This window comes from Anopheles coluzzii, chromosome 2, assembly GCF_943734685.1.
Source record: "Anopheles coluzzii chromosome 2, AcolN3, whole genome shotgun sequence".
NCBI lineage: Eukaryota > Metazoa > Arthropoda > Insecta > Diptera > Culicidae > Anopheles > Anopheles coluzzii.
The window spans coordinates 21,900,372-21,918,339 of record NC_064670.1 but is presented as its reverse complement, the minus strand read 5'-3'; the positions used below and the strand labels follow the sequence as shown (position 1 = coordinate 21,918,339).

The following is a 17,968-nucleotide window of genomic DNA, read 5'->3' as shown; positions in this document are numbered from 1 at the left end:
ATTAAAACCGATAAGCGCAGGTGGTTCATTTCTAAAAATAATTGCTGAACCCAGGGTGAGATTGGCTTGTCTTTATTGTCAGATAGGACATAATTTTGCGAGTAACAAATTAACGTTGGGAGCGACAAACACCGTCTTTGGATCAAACTTTGAATTACATGTGAGTAACTTCTTATTGAAACGTTGTAAGAACAGTTTAGTTTAGCAAATTCAATTAGTGTTGAGGACGTTACCGTGGTACAGCCATGAAAATCGCACCTTTTCCTCGTCATAGGTCCGATTCCACATCAATAAACCGAACAGTGTCCTGACGATGTATACTGATACAACGACTAGTCCACATATAGAGAGCTCTGTCTGTCTAAGTCCATATATGACCTTCTATAGTTGTTGCACTCTTTTACTTCTATTAGTAATCAGACAAAGAAAAAGAGGTCACCAGCGCAGCTTTAGAGCAATCATCGCAAATAGCACTTTTCTGCAACAAAAACGAGAATATTGAGATTTAAGTGTACATGAACTAGCTTCCAAATTATTACTACAACCCTAGCGTTTCCCCTAATACTGCCAATATAAAGGCAAGCAACATCCCACACATCATTACGATCAGCACACTGAACTTACTTCCCCCATTGCATAACCAGAATTCCACCAGCTTATGTGTTGCAGTCGCCATCGCCGCATGAACACGAACGACCAAATCCCCCACAAATCACCGTCGCCCGGAAAAACATGTCACTGCGCTTACACAGAAGAGCACTCACGGAAATGAAGCGGGATTACTCGATTGCGTTTTCTCCACCCCTCGTGGCCCCGTGTTCCAGTGGGATCGATGGTGGAGGAGGATCAGCGGGCGGTTTCTTTCTCTTTTTTTTTTTTTTTGGCTCAGCTTAATCCACACGCCAGCGACGACCGGTCATTTGACCAAACTCGGCGAAAAGGGTGTTGGCCCACTCACTGGCAGTTTGCCGTTGCGTGACAACCGCATTATCTTTTCGCTTTACCTCCTGCTTTTTCCACTTGCTATACACACCATAGCACCGGGCGCGCTTAGCATACTCGCACACTCCTGCTGAATTCCATCGCAACGGCTGCCAGCATTCCCACGGTTCCTCAGTTAGTGGAACATTTGCCTTCATGTCTGCTTCCTTCCGCCAACCATTCGTTTTACACACGTTTTTGTTGCCCTGCAGCGACAGCTAAACACCAATAAAAAAACCTCCTCTATCAACCAATCAGCCTTTCGATCGGTTGGCTTTGATTGCGAATCGAGTGGACGTTTATTAATCACGTGAAGCGGCAAATCAACGTCACCACTCAGGCAATGGTCACGGGATCGCAGGGAAATAGGCCGCTTACTAGTGCATTTTTACCCCGATCCACTGAATCACCTTGACATCATGTGCATCATGTTGCATCCTCTTTTTGTCCGTTTGCGCCAAACACATAGCTGCCCGGCAGGACAGAGCAAACAAAAAACCTGAAGTGAAGGGAAATTTTATCTATTAATGTCTCCGTTTTCCCTCTTCCTGTGGCGTTCGCTTACCGTGCGTGTAAGCGTAATCGAAAAATCGTTATCCATTGTGCTTTGAAAATCGATTCTTGATTAGCTTGTACCATGGTGAGCACAAGCTTTCCTTGTTTTTTTGCTTTCTTCGCAACCAACACACAGTTTAACAACATTTATGCTTTTTCCTTTTTAATTTATTGCCCTACGCATAATTTACGACCGCTCGTGATGATAGCCGTGTGCACCCCTTGCTACACCCTTCACACGCACAGCATAATAAAGAGAAATCAACGGGCAACACAACAGTTTTACAGTCATTTGTAACGTTGATGAAGGTTTGATTCACCTCGCTTAAGCCGCCCTTCTCCCAGTGTTTCACCGCTCCGCCATCCATATCAAGCTGAGCCCAGTAATCTATGATTTATTGCACGTGGAAAGCTTATGGATAGCTCAGCCCGCTCAATCACACCCCTTTTTCCACGCCTGCCCGCCGCTTCACTTCGATTGATTTTCTTCACCCCATAAACGAGGTAGAAAATCAAACCCATTTTATGTGCTGCCTCACCCCACTATCTTTCACCCATTTTGCTCTTCACAATTCATTTTCCCCCGTGCAGAGCAAATCATAATTCATGTTTTATGATGCGAACAATAAATTGTGACCATTTTATGATGACAAACACTAGCACCACCACCAGCCAGCCGCCAGCCGGCCACTAGTGGGTCATAGGGCCACATCTATCAAGGGGGGGGGGGGAGCGCGCGCGATTGAATTGGCCAGTTTCGTTCGGTTTCTTTCACAACCACACATCAAACGCATTTACTGCTAGAGGGCGGGGTAAGCACTGCAAGCTCCATAAAAGCAGATTACTATGGGCACCGCGCTACCATGACCACCGCGCGGCTCGAAGAAAACTTTTGTGGCCCTTCACTTTTCGCGTTAATCAACACGAGAGTTTGGTTTTTCCACGGGTAACGATCTTTATTTACTGCTACCGGATTTTGTTTTTTGTTTTGGCAACCATCCATCCTACTGCCATCGAAAACCCCATCAACAACGCAAGCAGACGGGGATACGCGGTCTGTTTGCTGAACCAATCAAACGGTGTCGACCACAAAACGACGCTCATAAACTACCACCTACTCAACGATGAAGGCTGTTTTGTGGTTCGATCAGGGGGGGCACACGCTGGCAGGCAGCGTCAGCTGCCAATGAGCCGTTGCATTGTAGGAAAAAGCAGGTGGCGGGAGCAATGCGCGTGCATGAGCGTGTGAGATACATTCCGAACCGAAAAGAATGAACCTTCGCAAACACCACAGGTGTCAATCTCGACCAACCGACCCACACTGACGGGGGGGGAAGAGTACTGCTCATGATCGTGTAACCATTTGCCGTGCTGTTGTTGCTATTCGTGCACATTTTACGCCAATCGCAACCACCCGTGCAATCCTCTTTTCGTGGACGGGTTGATGTACAAGGAGCAGCAAACTGCATCAAGGAACATCACACTTCATTACGTGCGCCACGATACGGTTGTTCATCATGATTCGCCTCGCCACACACACACACAGATGCCAGGCCAACACAACGTCGAAATTGCTTCTTGTCACGAAATTTGCCCCCTCTTCTGCTTAACAGCCCCCCCTCGTTTTGCTTTAGTTTGGGGTTGTTGTTTGCGAAAAGAGTCTGAAAAACATTGGCCAATCTTTTTGGCACTCGCATCGATGCGAACAACTTCATTAGTGCGGTAAAATGCACTTCTTGCCCTGTTTTCCCACGTGCGCACACCCAGCAGCCTGCTCGTGAAGGTTAACGATCTTAGCAAGGTCGCATACATCACTCTTTGCTGCCAAATGTTGAGTATTGCGGCACGACCGGCTACGCCCTGCCGGACGGATGGATTCATCATTACCGTATCGTATGCACGAGCACCGGGGATCATTTAGGGTTAAATCGGCAAAACATCCTCCCCATCAGCAGCTCTGCCGTGTGTGGAAGAATTCGGGCAGGGATCACATCGGCAAACGGCGCACAGCTTGCAATATTAAGTTTCCACGTTGAGCTGTACCCTGTGCTGTGTTGCACCTATTGGACCGACCCAAGGACCCCAAGGATAGTGATAACAGGCACACTTCTTTGATCACGTTCTGATGGTCTAATAAAAGTGTCACAGTTTCTTCACCTTATTATGCAGAGTTTGGGACATGCTCGGTGCTGTAGGAGCTCGAAAGTACGGACGCTGCCGAAAGCGTTCCCTGGGGATAGTTTTACTTAATTGAACAACATGCAGATGGGGCTCCCTGGGGGACGGTGCACAATTTCCACTCAGACACGAACACTACTTTGGTCGATTATCTAAGCATTTAGTGCTGACAACTATTTTGTTTTAGTGAAATGAAGCATGATATTATAGTTGTTTTTCAAACCTAGTCGCTTGTTTCTCTTTGAAGCTCTTTAACCTTATATTAAATTCCAAATAACTTATTATTCAATTTTTCCCAACGACTTGATGTTCAAGGAAAATCTGGCAAAACATGTAATGACTTGTTGGGCAAAAATTCTGTTTTTGGTTAGCTTATTCTTCAAATTACGCTAGCGATTACATACCCAATAGTCGTATAAGCCTCTACGTGGGTATATTATGTCATGTAAGTTTTTGTCAAAATCAACGTGTGGCCCCTCGTCATGTAAACAGCTTTTACTTTAGTAGTCTTACTTATCTCACATTATCTTGAATGTAATGGTCTGATAAATTCAATCATGGGAATCAACATGTTTGTCCTTTTCTCATCTTTGTTTCATTAGATTGTTCCTTCATGTCAACGTGTATTATAAAACAACCTTTACGGTTAATTTGTTGTTTTGTCACTGATTGCTATACATCAGTTAGTTCTAGAAGAGTCGAATTACGCCCGTCCAGTTTGTTAGGATGAGCACTTTGAACAGCGGCGTTAAAAATTGCGAATAAACGCCCATAAATAAGTAGTTGATTTGATTGTAAGGGTGTTTCGTGTCGTTTCGTGTTTCGTTTCGTAGGTCTTCAAATTATGCTAGAGCTTAATAAATCTACATTTCAACGCCGGGAGGAGATGGTGTGTCTTCAGCGAATCATCAAGTCGATCTCTTCATACAAATCCCCGTCCATCATGGCGACCAAAGTAATAGACAAAATAATCCCAGACAAGTCCTAGTCACCTTGGTTTGAATGAAAAGTAGAACTAGATTAGGTAGAAGGTGATAATTGACAAGAAGCTTAACTTAGAATGAAGCGATAATGTCAGCTAGATGTTACATTGTACAACTGATGTGAAATGATTTTACCAACACTAGTCATACTGTGTAAAACTTGAGCATCTTTACAACCATGGGCTATTACGAAAAAAAAAAACCAAACGACTCAATGTTTAGCACATAACGGTTAAGATTATGTCTGTCATCTAGTCACTTACTCACGGCATTCGCATAATCGAGACCCTCAACCATCTCGAACGGTTCAAATCGGCTGTGTACGCCACTGCACTGCCAAACTAGTTCGCCCCTCCCCGAGTAACTATCGCAAACATTACCCCGTCCTTCCAGCGCGCCACTAGCGGACACTAAAAACTAAGTGCAAATTGGCAGCAAACGCTGATTACTTTTGTCAATAAAATCATTCCCATCAGCGATCACTTCCCGGGTGCATGCCAACGTGCCATCGCGCTCTGCTGCACTCTGCTGCAAAAAGAACCGAGCGTGCCGACGGTTGATTGTTCTGGAAGCTGTGTGTGTGTGTGTGTGTGTGCCTGCAACTACTAAAACGAGCGGACCGAAATAGTACCTTTCCCCTGCTCTCAATTCCGTTTCTGCTGCACCCAGAGCCGCATATAAAATATGGTAATCTTTACAGCAAAACTTTCCACTCAGCTGTCACGCAGACTCCTCCCCCCCCCCTCGAAACGGACCCGAATGGTCACGTACCGTCGTGTTTAAAGTGGAAAACTTTAATTTCCTTTTCCAGCACTCACAGCTCACGCACGTTTGATCAGACGGACAAGGAAGACGGACCGGGCCGTCGGTTTTGCGGGAATTTAATATTACCAAACGCCCACGACAAAACTCTCAAGAGTTAGCGGGAAAATGTTGTACCAATTCCCGTTTAGCAAAGCAGTTCAACAGCAGCACTGTGGCAAGAAATTTAAACCCACAAGCAAAAAGGGACATATACATTCCAATTTCACCCGCACTTGTTCCGCTTTTCATTCCTTAAAAAGGTTAAAAGTTTTTTTTTCCGAAACGGAAAAATCCCTCCCGTCAATTGTGCCATACGTCACGGGCAACTGACGAGAAGGATGAAAATGAAAATGTGTCCGAAAAAAATGAAAGTGACCCTCACTGTGGGACTCCACTCACCATCTCTCCACCCTCAGACCTCCCCGCTCCGAGATTGCGCTATTTTCGATCGGATTCGGCACTTTTGGCACTTCGGGGCCGCCAACTGATACGTTGTTTACTATTTACCCTCGTGCCTGGTGTCTCAACAGAATCAGCACGAAACGAAAAACGGAAACGGTCGATGCGTACCACCCACCAGATCTTAGCACACGCTGCCACCGCCCCTCCCGTTCATCATCGTAAATCTCGCTGTCGTCATCCCGGGGCATCCCATCATTTGCTGCTAGCGAAAGGGCACGCTTCCGAGATTGAACGCGCAAAAGATCCAACTACCACACCACCGGAGCCGTTAGTATAAGATACGTTAAAACACTCAACGCACGTGTTTTCCACGGCAGGCATAACTCTGCTGCTCGAAACGCTTAAGCCGCAGTGCTAGCGTACCGAACACGCCCGACCGGCACCACACACCACCACCAACCTCAGGCTGCTGCCTCATCCGTCCACCGGCACAGCACCACAGATACGTTGTTCGCAGCTAATAATCTTAATCATTCCCGGCAGCGATTTATTTAGGCGCGTCGGCCACACAAACATGGCGCATCAACCAACGCCAAGTGGCAGCCGCTTTTAAAACCACCCCCAGTGCTCTCTGCTGTATATATACGAGTGCGCCAGTGCGCCAGTGAATGAGTGAATGAGGCATTAAGTGCTAAATAAAATAATCAATAAAACCCATTCGTCTCCCGTACCGTAGTACGGCATCGCTTATCTGTGAAAAAACATGCAAATTACCACCCACGCATCTAACACACATCTGGGGCCAACTCTGTGGAGTGAAACACACACACGCACCCAGATACATGGTGCTTAATGGGGTACCGGCAATGGTTGAGGTTTTGCTCCATCCGCAATCGAAGATCCTCGGTAATTCCGAATCGGATTTTCAATATCAATTAATTAAAAGCACAGATAATATTATGCCAATAGACGGATAGCATGATGATGATGATAATGATGATGATAGCGCTGGTCCCAAGCGTCCCAACATTCAATCCTTTGCAAATTTATCGTCCCACGCCATTGTGTTCGAGCTCAGATGGTTTTTCTTCCAAACCAAACCATTAAAATCTCGACCGATTCTCCGCCCCGAGAGGACTTGTCAAATATTTGCCGTTCGATAAAACCCGTGAAATGAAGCACACCCACCGGCAGACAGATCTCAAAAATCAACAATAAAAAAAACCACTCAGACACCACGCACACACACACACACACACTCAGCATTTTAACCCTTCCGCTTTTCCGCACTTTTCTGTGCTAACCAGCTGTCAGTAGAGATTAAGGGACAATGAATGGGCAAATATCGAACCGCCTCTCCCTCTTTTTCCCCTCCCCAGGTTAATGTCCTCGGGCGTCTTGCCCGTCGGAGACAAATTATCTTAAGCCGCAAACGATCCTACGTGCGGAATATAATTTGCACCAGTGCTCGATTACTTTGAGGATGCGTGGAAGAAAGATGGTTTGGGTCATAGGGTAGTAGCGGGTAAGTTTTCGGCCGAGGAAATGGCCCTGGGTACGGTAAGACTCCCACATTCTCTCTTCCCACCGGGAAGATGGAAAACGGAAAGGTTTCGAGCGTAAAGTTTTCGATCCATTCCGGTGTTCATTTCAAACAGTCCTTACCCCCCGTGGTGAAAGTAAGTACGAAGGGGCACATCAGGGTGTATGTTTGCGGTTCCGACACACACACACACACCTGAACCGTGAACCGATGTCACCCAAACTTTACGAGCCCACTTATGAGCACTATTGCCCGCTTTCCTCTTTTCCCTTGGACCGGCAGTCGGCAACCCAACACTACGGGACGGTTTAAGTGCTAATGAAAACGACCCCGCGTTGGCGAATTGACGGGCTGCCGACCGTACGTTTCGTGCATTACGAGGGGTAAACAATTTGTTCGGCTAGTTGGGAGGGGTTTTCGGTCTCGTTCGAATTACTTGCCAGCCAAGTTTGCAGCCTGTAAATATGGGACTTATTGTAGAACTTGTTGGGAATATTGTAGAACTTGCTCGATTCAACTACCATACGGAGTTGGGTATGTGACCCACTTTCTTATCTGGAACCTGCCAATTCTTTGACGCTTCGTTGCTTCCCGTATCTGCAAACATACGCTGAACTTTTGTGGACAGCCTAAAGGGCTTTTATAGCTTGAATGAACCGGTATCATGACTTCACAAGCACGCCTTTACCAAAACCTTCTGTTGGCAGTGTTAACTAACCTTCATTTTCCTTTCTTTACCTTTTCCAGAGAGCCTAAAAACTGTCCAACAACTCGCGTTCCCTGCAGCGATCGGGTAGCAGTTCTCTTAGTGTAGCGAAACCACCTAGTCAAATCGGTCCAGGACCTGCATGCGCTGAGTGTGACAGGCCGCGGCGACACTCACCGTCGTGGCCATCGGCGCAAAAGCGAAACCTTCCCCCACTCCACGACTCACCATCATGGGTGTAATTCTGCAAAACTTTAGCCAGCCGGGCGCGAGGTACAGCCCCGACCAGGTGCCCCAAACACCGCCGCCACCCGCCGCCCCATCACCGACGATATACCGCGAGCTCGACATACTGCTCCGGCACGAGGGCTCCATTCCGGCCGTGTCCCTCGCCGGCCTAACCGCAACGCTCGGGCTGGACAGCAATGGCGAGCTGCTCGGGGCGAACTACGGTGCGAACGGGTCCGATCTGTCCGAGCTGCTCGACGGCTGCCCCAAACCGGACGACACGCTCTACCCGACCATGTTCGGCATCGATCTGGCCGTGCCACAGTGGGAAGCGATCGGTACGGCCCTCATCCTGACGCTCATCATCATCATCACGATCGTCGGCAACATCCTCGTCATACTGAGCGTGTTCACGTACAAGCCGCTCCGGATCGTGCAGAACTTCTTCATCGTGTCGCTGGCGGTGGCGGACCTGACGGTGGCCATACTCGTCCTGCCGCTCAACGTCGCCTACTCGCTGCTCGGCCGGTGGGAGTTCGGCATCCACGTGTGCAAGATGTGGCTCACCTCGGACGTGCTGTGCTGTACCGCCTCGATCCTGAACCTGTGCGCGATCGCGCTCGACCGCTACTGGGCGATCACCGATCCGATCAACTACGCCCAGAAGCGGACGCTCGAGCGGGTGCTGGCGCTGATCGCGGGCGTCTGGGTGCTGTCGCTGGTGATCAGCTCGCCGCCGCTGATCGGGTGGAACGACTGGCCGGAGGAGTTTTCCAGCGAGTTCCCGTGTCAATTAACGAGCAACCAGGGCTACGTGATCTACTCGTCGCTCGGCTCGTTCTTCATCCCGCTCGCCATCATGACGATCGTGTACATCGAAATCTACATCGCGACGCGGCGCCGGCTGCGCGAGCGGGCGCAAGCGTCCAAAATCAACACGCTCGCGTCGCGCAGCATCGGCATGGTGGCTGGCAATGGGGAGAAGGAGCTGACCACGACCCACCACCAGCAGCAGCAGCAGCAGCAGCACCAACACCACCACCAGTCACACCACCACCAGGACGGGCACGCGATCCAGCACGACCAGGAGTCGATCAGCAGCGAAACGAACAACCACAACGAACAAACCGACACGGGCAGTGGCGGCCCGGTGCTGGCGGGCAGTGGCAAGCCCAACAAAAAGGGCCACCTCCGGTTCGGGGGCTACCTCGGGCGGGCGCTGGGCGGTGCGGCCGGCCGCCACCGCAAAAAGCAACACCACCGGAAGCGGCCAGGGGACGGCCCGGCGGAGGAGGGGGAGGACGGCCGGCCGCACCGACTGGCGGCTAGCGCGCTGCATCAGCGCGAGGACGACTCGGTGACGGACAACCCGGACCACTCCGGGTCGGGCGACAGTGGTGGGGGGGTCGGCAAGGCGCCGCTGGACGCGGCCCACCCGTCCACCCTACTGCCCCCCACCGGCAACTGTGATATGACGGGCGGGTCGGCGACGGGCGAGCCGGCCCCGCGGAACGGGGCCAGCAACAACCATCACCAGCGCGAGGTGGGCTTCCACGAGTCGACGGCCGAGTTGATGGTGGTGGCGGCGGCGGCCCCACCCACGACCCGGCTCGGCGGCCGGCTCAAGCAGTCGTTCCGCAAGCCGGGCGGCATCAACCAGTTCATCGAGGAGAAGCAGAAGATCTCGCTGTCGAAGGAGCGGCGGGCGGCCCGGACGCTCGGCATCATTATGGGCGTGTTCGTCGTCTGCTGGCTGCCGTTCTTCCTGATGTACGTCATCCTGCCGTTCTGTCCGTCCTGCTGCCCGACGAACAAGCTGATCAACTTCATCACCTGGCTCGGGTACATCAACTCCGCGCTCAACCCGATCATCTACACCATCTTCAACCTGGACTATCGGCGCGCGTTCAAGCGCCTGCTCGGCATTAAGCCGTAGAGAGCGACAGAGAGGAGCACAGAGCGGGGGGACGAGCCACACAGAGTAGGGGAAAGGGGGGGGGGGAGCATTCACTTCCGGGGAAAATCAGTTCACTGTTGTGGCAACGGCACGGTGTCCACTTGACGTGCTTCTCTTCCGGCAAAGCAATGCTGTACAAAACGGGATCGGGAAAGGGGAGCAAAGTGGCATTTAAAAAACCCAACATACACGCACACACACACACGTACACACTCATCAGCAAATGACCTACAAATTACCCTCACCCAAAGGCAAAGGGCGATACCGGAATTCACTCGTCAAGTCGGCCCACTAAGTGGGACGGTGCTCGAAAGCTTTTATGTACGCCAACGACTAGCGGAACTATTAACCGTCCTCTTCGCATCTCATCCATCCATCCATCCATCCGTAAGTGTCCCTTTTTGTACTACCAGCCCCCCTATCCCCTTCTCACTGTTTTCCCTACCCACCACCACCACGCTCTGTATTGTGTAGTTCTCGCAAAAAGGAACCAGCACAGAAGTGGGTTGTTGGTAAAAGCTTTTCATCCTCGCTCGCTATTGATTTTTATCTTTCGCCCCCTTTTTTGCGGTGCTTTCGGTTCGCTAATTAATCTACGCACTGTTTTTCTTCTTCTGGACCTCGTTCATTTATTGTGTTGCCTTTCCGGGGGGCGGTGGAAGCAAGCAGTGAATCGGCAACAAGAGGGAGAGTACTCTAAAAAAAAAAACAGCACTCTCCATGCAAAAAATAAAAAGACAAAAAAAGGGCTTCATCCCTTTGTCTTAAAGCTTTTCAACTGTGCGATACACCTCCCTTCAACCAAAGCTTCCGCGAGTTTTGTTTATGCACTGTTTTTACACAATTTTTTGTTGTTTACTCGCGTTCAAGGGATTTTGCCAATTGTGTTCATTCATTCCATTCGGACGGGCGGATGTGGTGATGAAACTTCAAGCCGGGAGAGAGACAGAGAGAAAGATATTGTCCCGTTCCGGACCGTGCTCTGCCTTCTACATACCCGGAAGTCGGCAATCCCGCTTGTATGCCCGGATCCCCAGACCGGTACCCGTTTGCATGCGCTTTCGTCCAGCACTTTTCCACTCAAAAGCCACCGAATGGGGTCGGTGGAAAAGTGGAGGAGGTGCTGTCACAATTCAAGGCCGGTCCCATTCAACCGGTGCGCTCTTATCTTTGATCGTTTTCGGGCCATTTTGTGCAAGCGCGAGAGTGTCCTTCGCACGGCCCTATCGCGTTACAATATCGAGTTACAAATTGAGAGGAGGGGACAAGCACACGGTCTGCCCTGCCGCCCCCCCCCTTGGTTGCCGTTCATCCCCGCTCCATCCATCGTTTTTTGTTTTTTTTTGTTTATGCATCCCGCTTCTCCTGTTGAGCCAAACCGCTGCTAACCCACAAACCGGAACCGGACCTACTGGTAGTCGGTGCTTTCTTACAAACCACACCATTGCCTGCCGCCTTTTTGCGCCCGACTTGTTTGGGCCAACCGGACACTTTCGACCGGCTTTTCTTTTATTTCGATCCTTCAGCAACAATCTTCATCCCTTCCCAGTTCTACCGACCCTTCGCCGCGGTAACAAGCGCACAACGTTCCCGGGGAGCTGGTATTGTAATCAAACCAATCTTGCCAACAATAAATTCCTCGCTCCGACTAGCCCGCTTTGGTACACTCAAACCGCTTCAGCTCGCCTTGTTTTGCGCTTGAGAGTAGCAAGGCAAAGCGAACGACAAACGGTTCACATCCGGTGGAAAACGGCTGCTTCGGTCGCCGAGTCGCCATCCCTCAGCCACCCCGAGGCTAACTACGTCGGTGTGCTACGACAACAATAACAAGCCACTTTGTCCCCGTCACCAAGGGTAGCGCTGGAAAGACACAGCAGCGGTACAACAGCATGTCCTTCCTTCCCAGCCAGCCAGCCAGCCCACCGTCTGGCACCAAACCATTGGCACCAAGCTCCAGCACGGGGTGCCCCGGGGTGGTCCATTCTTCATCATGCTCGTCGTCGTCAAGGCGAACGCGACGAATCAACCGCCGACGCAGCAGCGGTGGCGAAAAGAAAAACAGTTTCAAAAACATGCCCCACCCTCCCCATTTCATCGCTCCTTGTCATGGGGAGAAAATATGTGGTGGGAGGGTAAAGTTGCATACCGCAATTTCTAACCACCACTTCCACCTCCAAACAATGGCGGGAGAGCGAAAGCGAGAAAACAGAGAGCTGCCATACGCGCGGGATGTCCCCGCCGCGGAAGAAAACCGACAGAATTGGGGAAATCCATTTGTATGTTGCTACCGCGCGATACATTCCGCCAACTCCAGCAAACAGAAGAAGAAGAAGAAAACAACAACCGGAAGGTAAGAAAAGGCTCTCTCCCTCTTCCCTTTACCACAGCCCCGCAAAGTAGGGCACTTTGGGGGCGCCCGCGATCAGGAACAATCATCGGGGCGCGCGTTTCTGAGAGACGGTTGCGCATCGGAACATAATACGCTTCAAAGTTCCGGCCCGCCAGCCAGGGCCAGATGGATGGCAAATGGCAAAGTGGAAAACTTTTCGCCCCGTGTCAGACCGGTTCCGCGCGCCGTCCGCGTGTACGGCTGACAATCTCCGGATCTTTGCGGCGACAAAACGCTCCTGCTAAAACACAATACACTGTCGCTGGGGATGGGACAGTGTGGCACGTGCGACACAAGCGCCCTCTAGGCAGGCTGGCTCGGTTGTAAATGCACCATTATTATCTGCTGTATGGTTTCACATAAAAACAAGCATACAAAACACATATCGCTACACATCATGCGGGCACATATTAGCACATTTTGCATGTGTGTGTGTGTGTGTATGTGTGGGTGATTGTGCCTGTGTGTCGTAAGAGTACTTAACGTGTTCCGCAGAAATACTACCGCCTACAAAGGGCAGGATCCAACCAAAGACGCTTTTCCACGTAATGATGCTGCGGTTTTAAAGCTTCTTAGCACGCGCGCACACACACGCACACACACACACACATAATGGAGGTTTGTGTAAGACGGTGCGCCGGAGATTACTTCTGCTTTATGTGTGTTTTGTTTTGATTTTGCATAATAATTATTATGTCAAAGGTGCTGTGTTTTGTGTTGAGCACGGGAAGCACGGAAATTAATTACCAAATCCATCCTGCCTTTTTTTCCCATCGGTGTACAACTTTGCGCCGCAAATTTAACGCCTCCATTAACATATTATTGCTCAAGGCAGCAGGCAGCGTAATTGCAAGGGAAAACATAATTATTATTAAATGAAAAGCTCAACTTCCACAGCAACTGCAGTGGATAACAACTACCAAACAAAGCCAAACAAGTCCTTTGCGGCAAACATTTTTGCTTTGGTTAGTTTCCTGTTCATCATCTCTTTCAAATAGGTTTCTCCGGTCTGCAACTTTCTTCCCTGTCTGACGTTCCTCTCACACCAGCAAACCAGCGAACTAGTTCATTTGCATTCCAATCAGATTCCACCAGCCCAAACAAGACAATAATAGTCTATCGACACTGACACAAAACTATGATTATTATGATTATCGTTCTCGCGTCCTGCTTCTCGATCAGAAGTGCAGCTGCGTTGCTTCCCAGCCCACTTCTCCTTGCATTTCCCTTCCCGATCCTTATCCGCCCTTTCCACCCCTACCAAAGAAAATCGAAAAGTCGAAACTTGCGAAAGTTCCAACCGACCGACGTGCGCCCACGTGTTGGCTGGTTTACTTTGCCGAAACTTTCCCTGCAGTAGCTTTCACACCGTGACGGGGGAGTGTGGAGCTGGGGTAATCTATTGTTTTTTTTTTTACAGTACGGTCGATCCGTGGACAGGCGAGCGTTGAAGCGAATTGGTGTAGAGAAGAAAAAGCAAAGAAACTTAGCACACAAAACTTTCACCGGAAGGACGGGAGTTTAGTTTAAATTTAGACGGGCAAAGAGAGGAGGAAACAAAAACTAGACACCCTTCCTCCTCCTTCAATTCCCGATTGGGTGAACCGTTTTCATCCTCCTTTCCCCCCCGAAATGGAACAAAATCAAACCACGTGTGCTCGAACCGCTCAAACTTCTGGCTCGTCTCGGGTGGGCTGTAAGGATAAGGATAAGGACTGTAGGGGGAGTCTCTCTAGCGAGAGAGAGAGAGCATCAAACTAAATCAAACATTGGGCCGAATCTTTCGGGGTTCAGGGTCAAAGGAATCTCTAAACTTCTTACCGTAAGTCAAACACAAACGCGACACACACACACCCGACCAAAAGCTAACTAAGAAAGCAGCCACACACGTGCCGATATGTGTGCCGATGGTCGTCCTCCAGCAGCTTCTTTTTTCGAGCCCAAAGAGAACCCGCTGGACCCGCTGCCACACATACATATCGGCGCACAGCCCTGTACCGGGGCCAGCTGGAAGCTCGTTGCAGCAAGACGTTGACGTTAGCAAACGAAGCCTTTTCCAACTCCTTTGTACAGCAAAAAAACGCCACACAACGCCATATTACAGGAGCGACAGGAGCGACACAAAAGGTGACAACTGACTGTTCTGCCCCGAAACCTACCGAAGCTCCGCATGCGAGACCAACTCGAACAGGATAGTTGTCGTCCCATTTTCTTTCACTTACAACACATGCGCTTCTTTGCGCTGGAAAAAGTTTGGCACACAGAACGTGGGCTGAATATTCGGGCAAAACTACACTTTTGTGAACGGTTTCGAAGCCAGGCGAAGAAGGGGAGGGAAAGAAAACATAAACGTAGAATTTACCGTGGGTGGTGTGTAAGAGAACGAGGCACTGCAAACACACACCACCAACGAATGTATAGTAAGAATAGTGTTTTAAAATACTGCTGCTGTCGTTCAGTGCATTCCATCGCTTTCCTTTCGGTCGGATCGACGGGATCGGACAGGGGGCTGTGGTGCAATGGAAGGATGCACGGAAGCAGCATCAACGGCAGCAGCGATAGGTCGATAGTAGTGGCAATGGAAGTAGTTTAAGTAGTACATAGTACCAGTACTATGCAGTGCATGCGAAGAGGATAGGAATTTCATAACGTACCTGTTACAGTTTCGTTTCAATGCGATGTAGTGGGACTATTTTGTACCTTTCGTTTATCAGTAGCGCATTCCGTTTTCACTAACGGCTCCCCTGGGTTTTTTTAAGATGAAATAAGAAGAAGAAGAAAGAATAAAACACACACACCCATAAACTTACTGTAGAAAAGGGGAGACACATAACAAAAACACAAATTCATCCTCATATCGTTCCGTGGTGGGTCCAGGGCACGGTTTTAAAACTAGTCCCGCCCGCGCGCTTGTGTGTATATTTTTGTACATGTGCATAGCAAACAGAAAAAAAACACACAAAAACACATACACAAAACTAAAAAAGTTCGGGCAAAAAGGGTCCAGAGAATGGAAGCGAAACAGGGATAAGTGGAGGGAGGATAAGCGAGGTGAACGAGGAAGTGAGGGAAGCAGGGAAAAAGGGAATAATTAAACATTTCATCAGTAGCGAGATGAGATGTGGCAACTCTGTAGCTAGTAGTAGTCGTAGTAGTAATCGTAGTCGTAGTAGTAGTAACAACACACACACACACCCAGTTGGCGCTTCTTTACTGCTGCTTTGGGTGGAGTGTTCACGGGTGAAGAGGCCGGTAAAACTCAAACGAGCGGTCACCTACACCAGGTGCCAGGTACGGTACGGTCCGTCGCAATGCGCCACGGTGTGTAAACGTGTTTAATTGGGTAGTGCTAGTGGCGGAACATGCGAATAAGCAAACGAATAGATGTGTATAGAGATGAAGTGAGCAGCTGGGGAGAAGGGAACGTTTCCCTCCGGTTGTGTGGGGGAAGATTTTCTTTTTAATACGAAAAAAGCCACAGCTTCAGCATGGAAAATTGCTAATGCCGTGCTTATCATTGCTGTACCGTCAAACGGAATACAATTCGGAGTAAGTTAGATGTAGAGAGAGACAGAGAAAAAGAGAGAGAGAGAGACAGAGAGAGAGAAAGAGAGAGAGAGAGATGAAGATGATATAAGAAAAAAACAAAAAAAAACTAAATAAATAACGAAAAGCTCTTTGTACATCCCTCTCTCTGTCGCTATTCCTCTCTCTCTCTTTCTCTATCACTCAAATACTCCATGTGTACATAAATTCAAACGATGTAGAGCCAAGCTGGTTTGATAAATTTAAAAAAAAATGCTAACCATCCTACAGCAAATGGATGGAAGCAAAACAAAACGAGAAAGACAGAGTGAAAGTCGCGCAAAGAGGAAAATTAGTTAAGCCAGCCACAGTGTGTTATCGAACTCTAGATGTGTATCTAATAAATCCAATTCCAAAATTCAAATAAAAGCAAAACCCTCTCCAAGAGGTAACAGACACAGATGGCTCCCCCGCATGGTGGGGAGGGAGAGAAAGAGAAAGAGAGAGGAGTAGCGAGCAGCAATTGAAAAAAAAATGTGCAAAACGGAATGGTTTGGGGGGGATAAAAACATAAAGAAGCAAAATTTACTCTTTACCAACGCATGGCGCGGGTCTGTTGAATGTTTTTTGCACCCGTTGCGGCGGAATGCAAGATAAATAATAGTTTAATATCAAAGCGAATAAAGCAACCAAACAAATCAAACAAAACACACACACACATACACACCCACACACAGCTCGATTAAAATTTAAATAAACAAACACTAAACAAACGATACTATAAACGAGATTAAATCAAATCGGCCAACATCAAATCTAAAACTGATCGTTAAGCAACAAATAGTAAAGCAGAGCAGAATGGTGAACAAATCGAGAGCGAAGAGGGAAGAAACAGAGAGGTGTTTCGTGGAAGAAGAAGAAGCAAAACAACAAAAAAACGCTGCCTAGTTTTAGTTCAATTTGCAATAAAGAATCTGTTTGAACAAAATGTAAATTACGAATCGTGCCACTCCAACCACTGAATCGATCCGATCGATCCGAAACTCCAACAGCGCTTGCAAGGTGGTTAAAAAGAGTAGTCAACAGTAGTGTGAACACGGGACGCAATCGGGAAATCGGATCGGATATTATAAAATGTCATCTAAATCCGTCCTCATGCTGCGTTTCGTTTCCGTTTTCCTCCGATTCGACTGTAGCGCCCGCTGCCATTGAACAAACCGCTCAACGTTTCCTCGTCAATCAGCCGGACAAAGTGTGAGAGAGAGAGAGAGAGAGTATGGGCGTGCTCCACCAGTAGTATGACACACTTCCATACCGTCTTAATTTCCAACAGGCATTCTCCCCTTTTTGTCTCCACCTCCATCCATAAATAAAACCCAACGGACATTCCCACTCAACAGCCGAACGGGGCTGTATAGAAACGTTTGCTCGTTTCTGATTTAATTACCATTTAATTAGAAAGGAAAATTAAAAATTAATTAGATTCGCAGGCCCCATTTCTGGCCCCTCCGACCCTCTCTTTCCGGCGCCGTGCCCGCACAGGAGTGACCCTTTTATCTCCCCCACCACCTTACGAGCACGTTCCGGCCGATAGCCGGACATGGACGCGCGGAAAGTGAGCAGTGAAAACAGCTCACCCAAGAGCAAGAAAGGAAAAGAAAGACACAGAGAGAGAGAGAGAGGAAAATGCCGAACGCAGAAAAATCAAGAAAAGTGG

At 48.9% G+C, this 17,968-nt stretch overlaps 1 protein-coding gene across 2 annotated transcripts in view; it reads left to right on the top strand.

Moving 5' to 3' along the window:
* LOC120948256 (octopamine receptor) overlaps positions 1–17,248 on the top strand; it is a 29,506-nt gene extending 12,258 nt beyond the window's left edge. For both annotated transcript variants that reach the window (XM_049606482.1, XM_049606481.1), the window contains exon 3: positions 8,194–17,248. In XM_049606482.1, the coding sequence (XP_049462439.1) occupies positions 8,385–10,316 (1,932 nt within the window). In that variant the 5' untranslated portion in view covers positions 8,194–8,384 and the 3' untranslated portion in view covers positions 10,317–17,248. The remainder of the gene's footprint in view (positions 1–8,193) is intronic.
* The last annotated feature ends 720 nt before the right edge of the window (positions 17,249–17,968 follow it).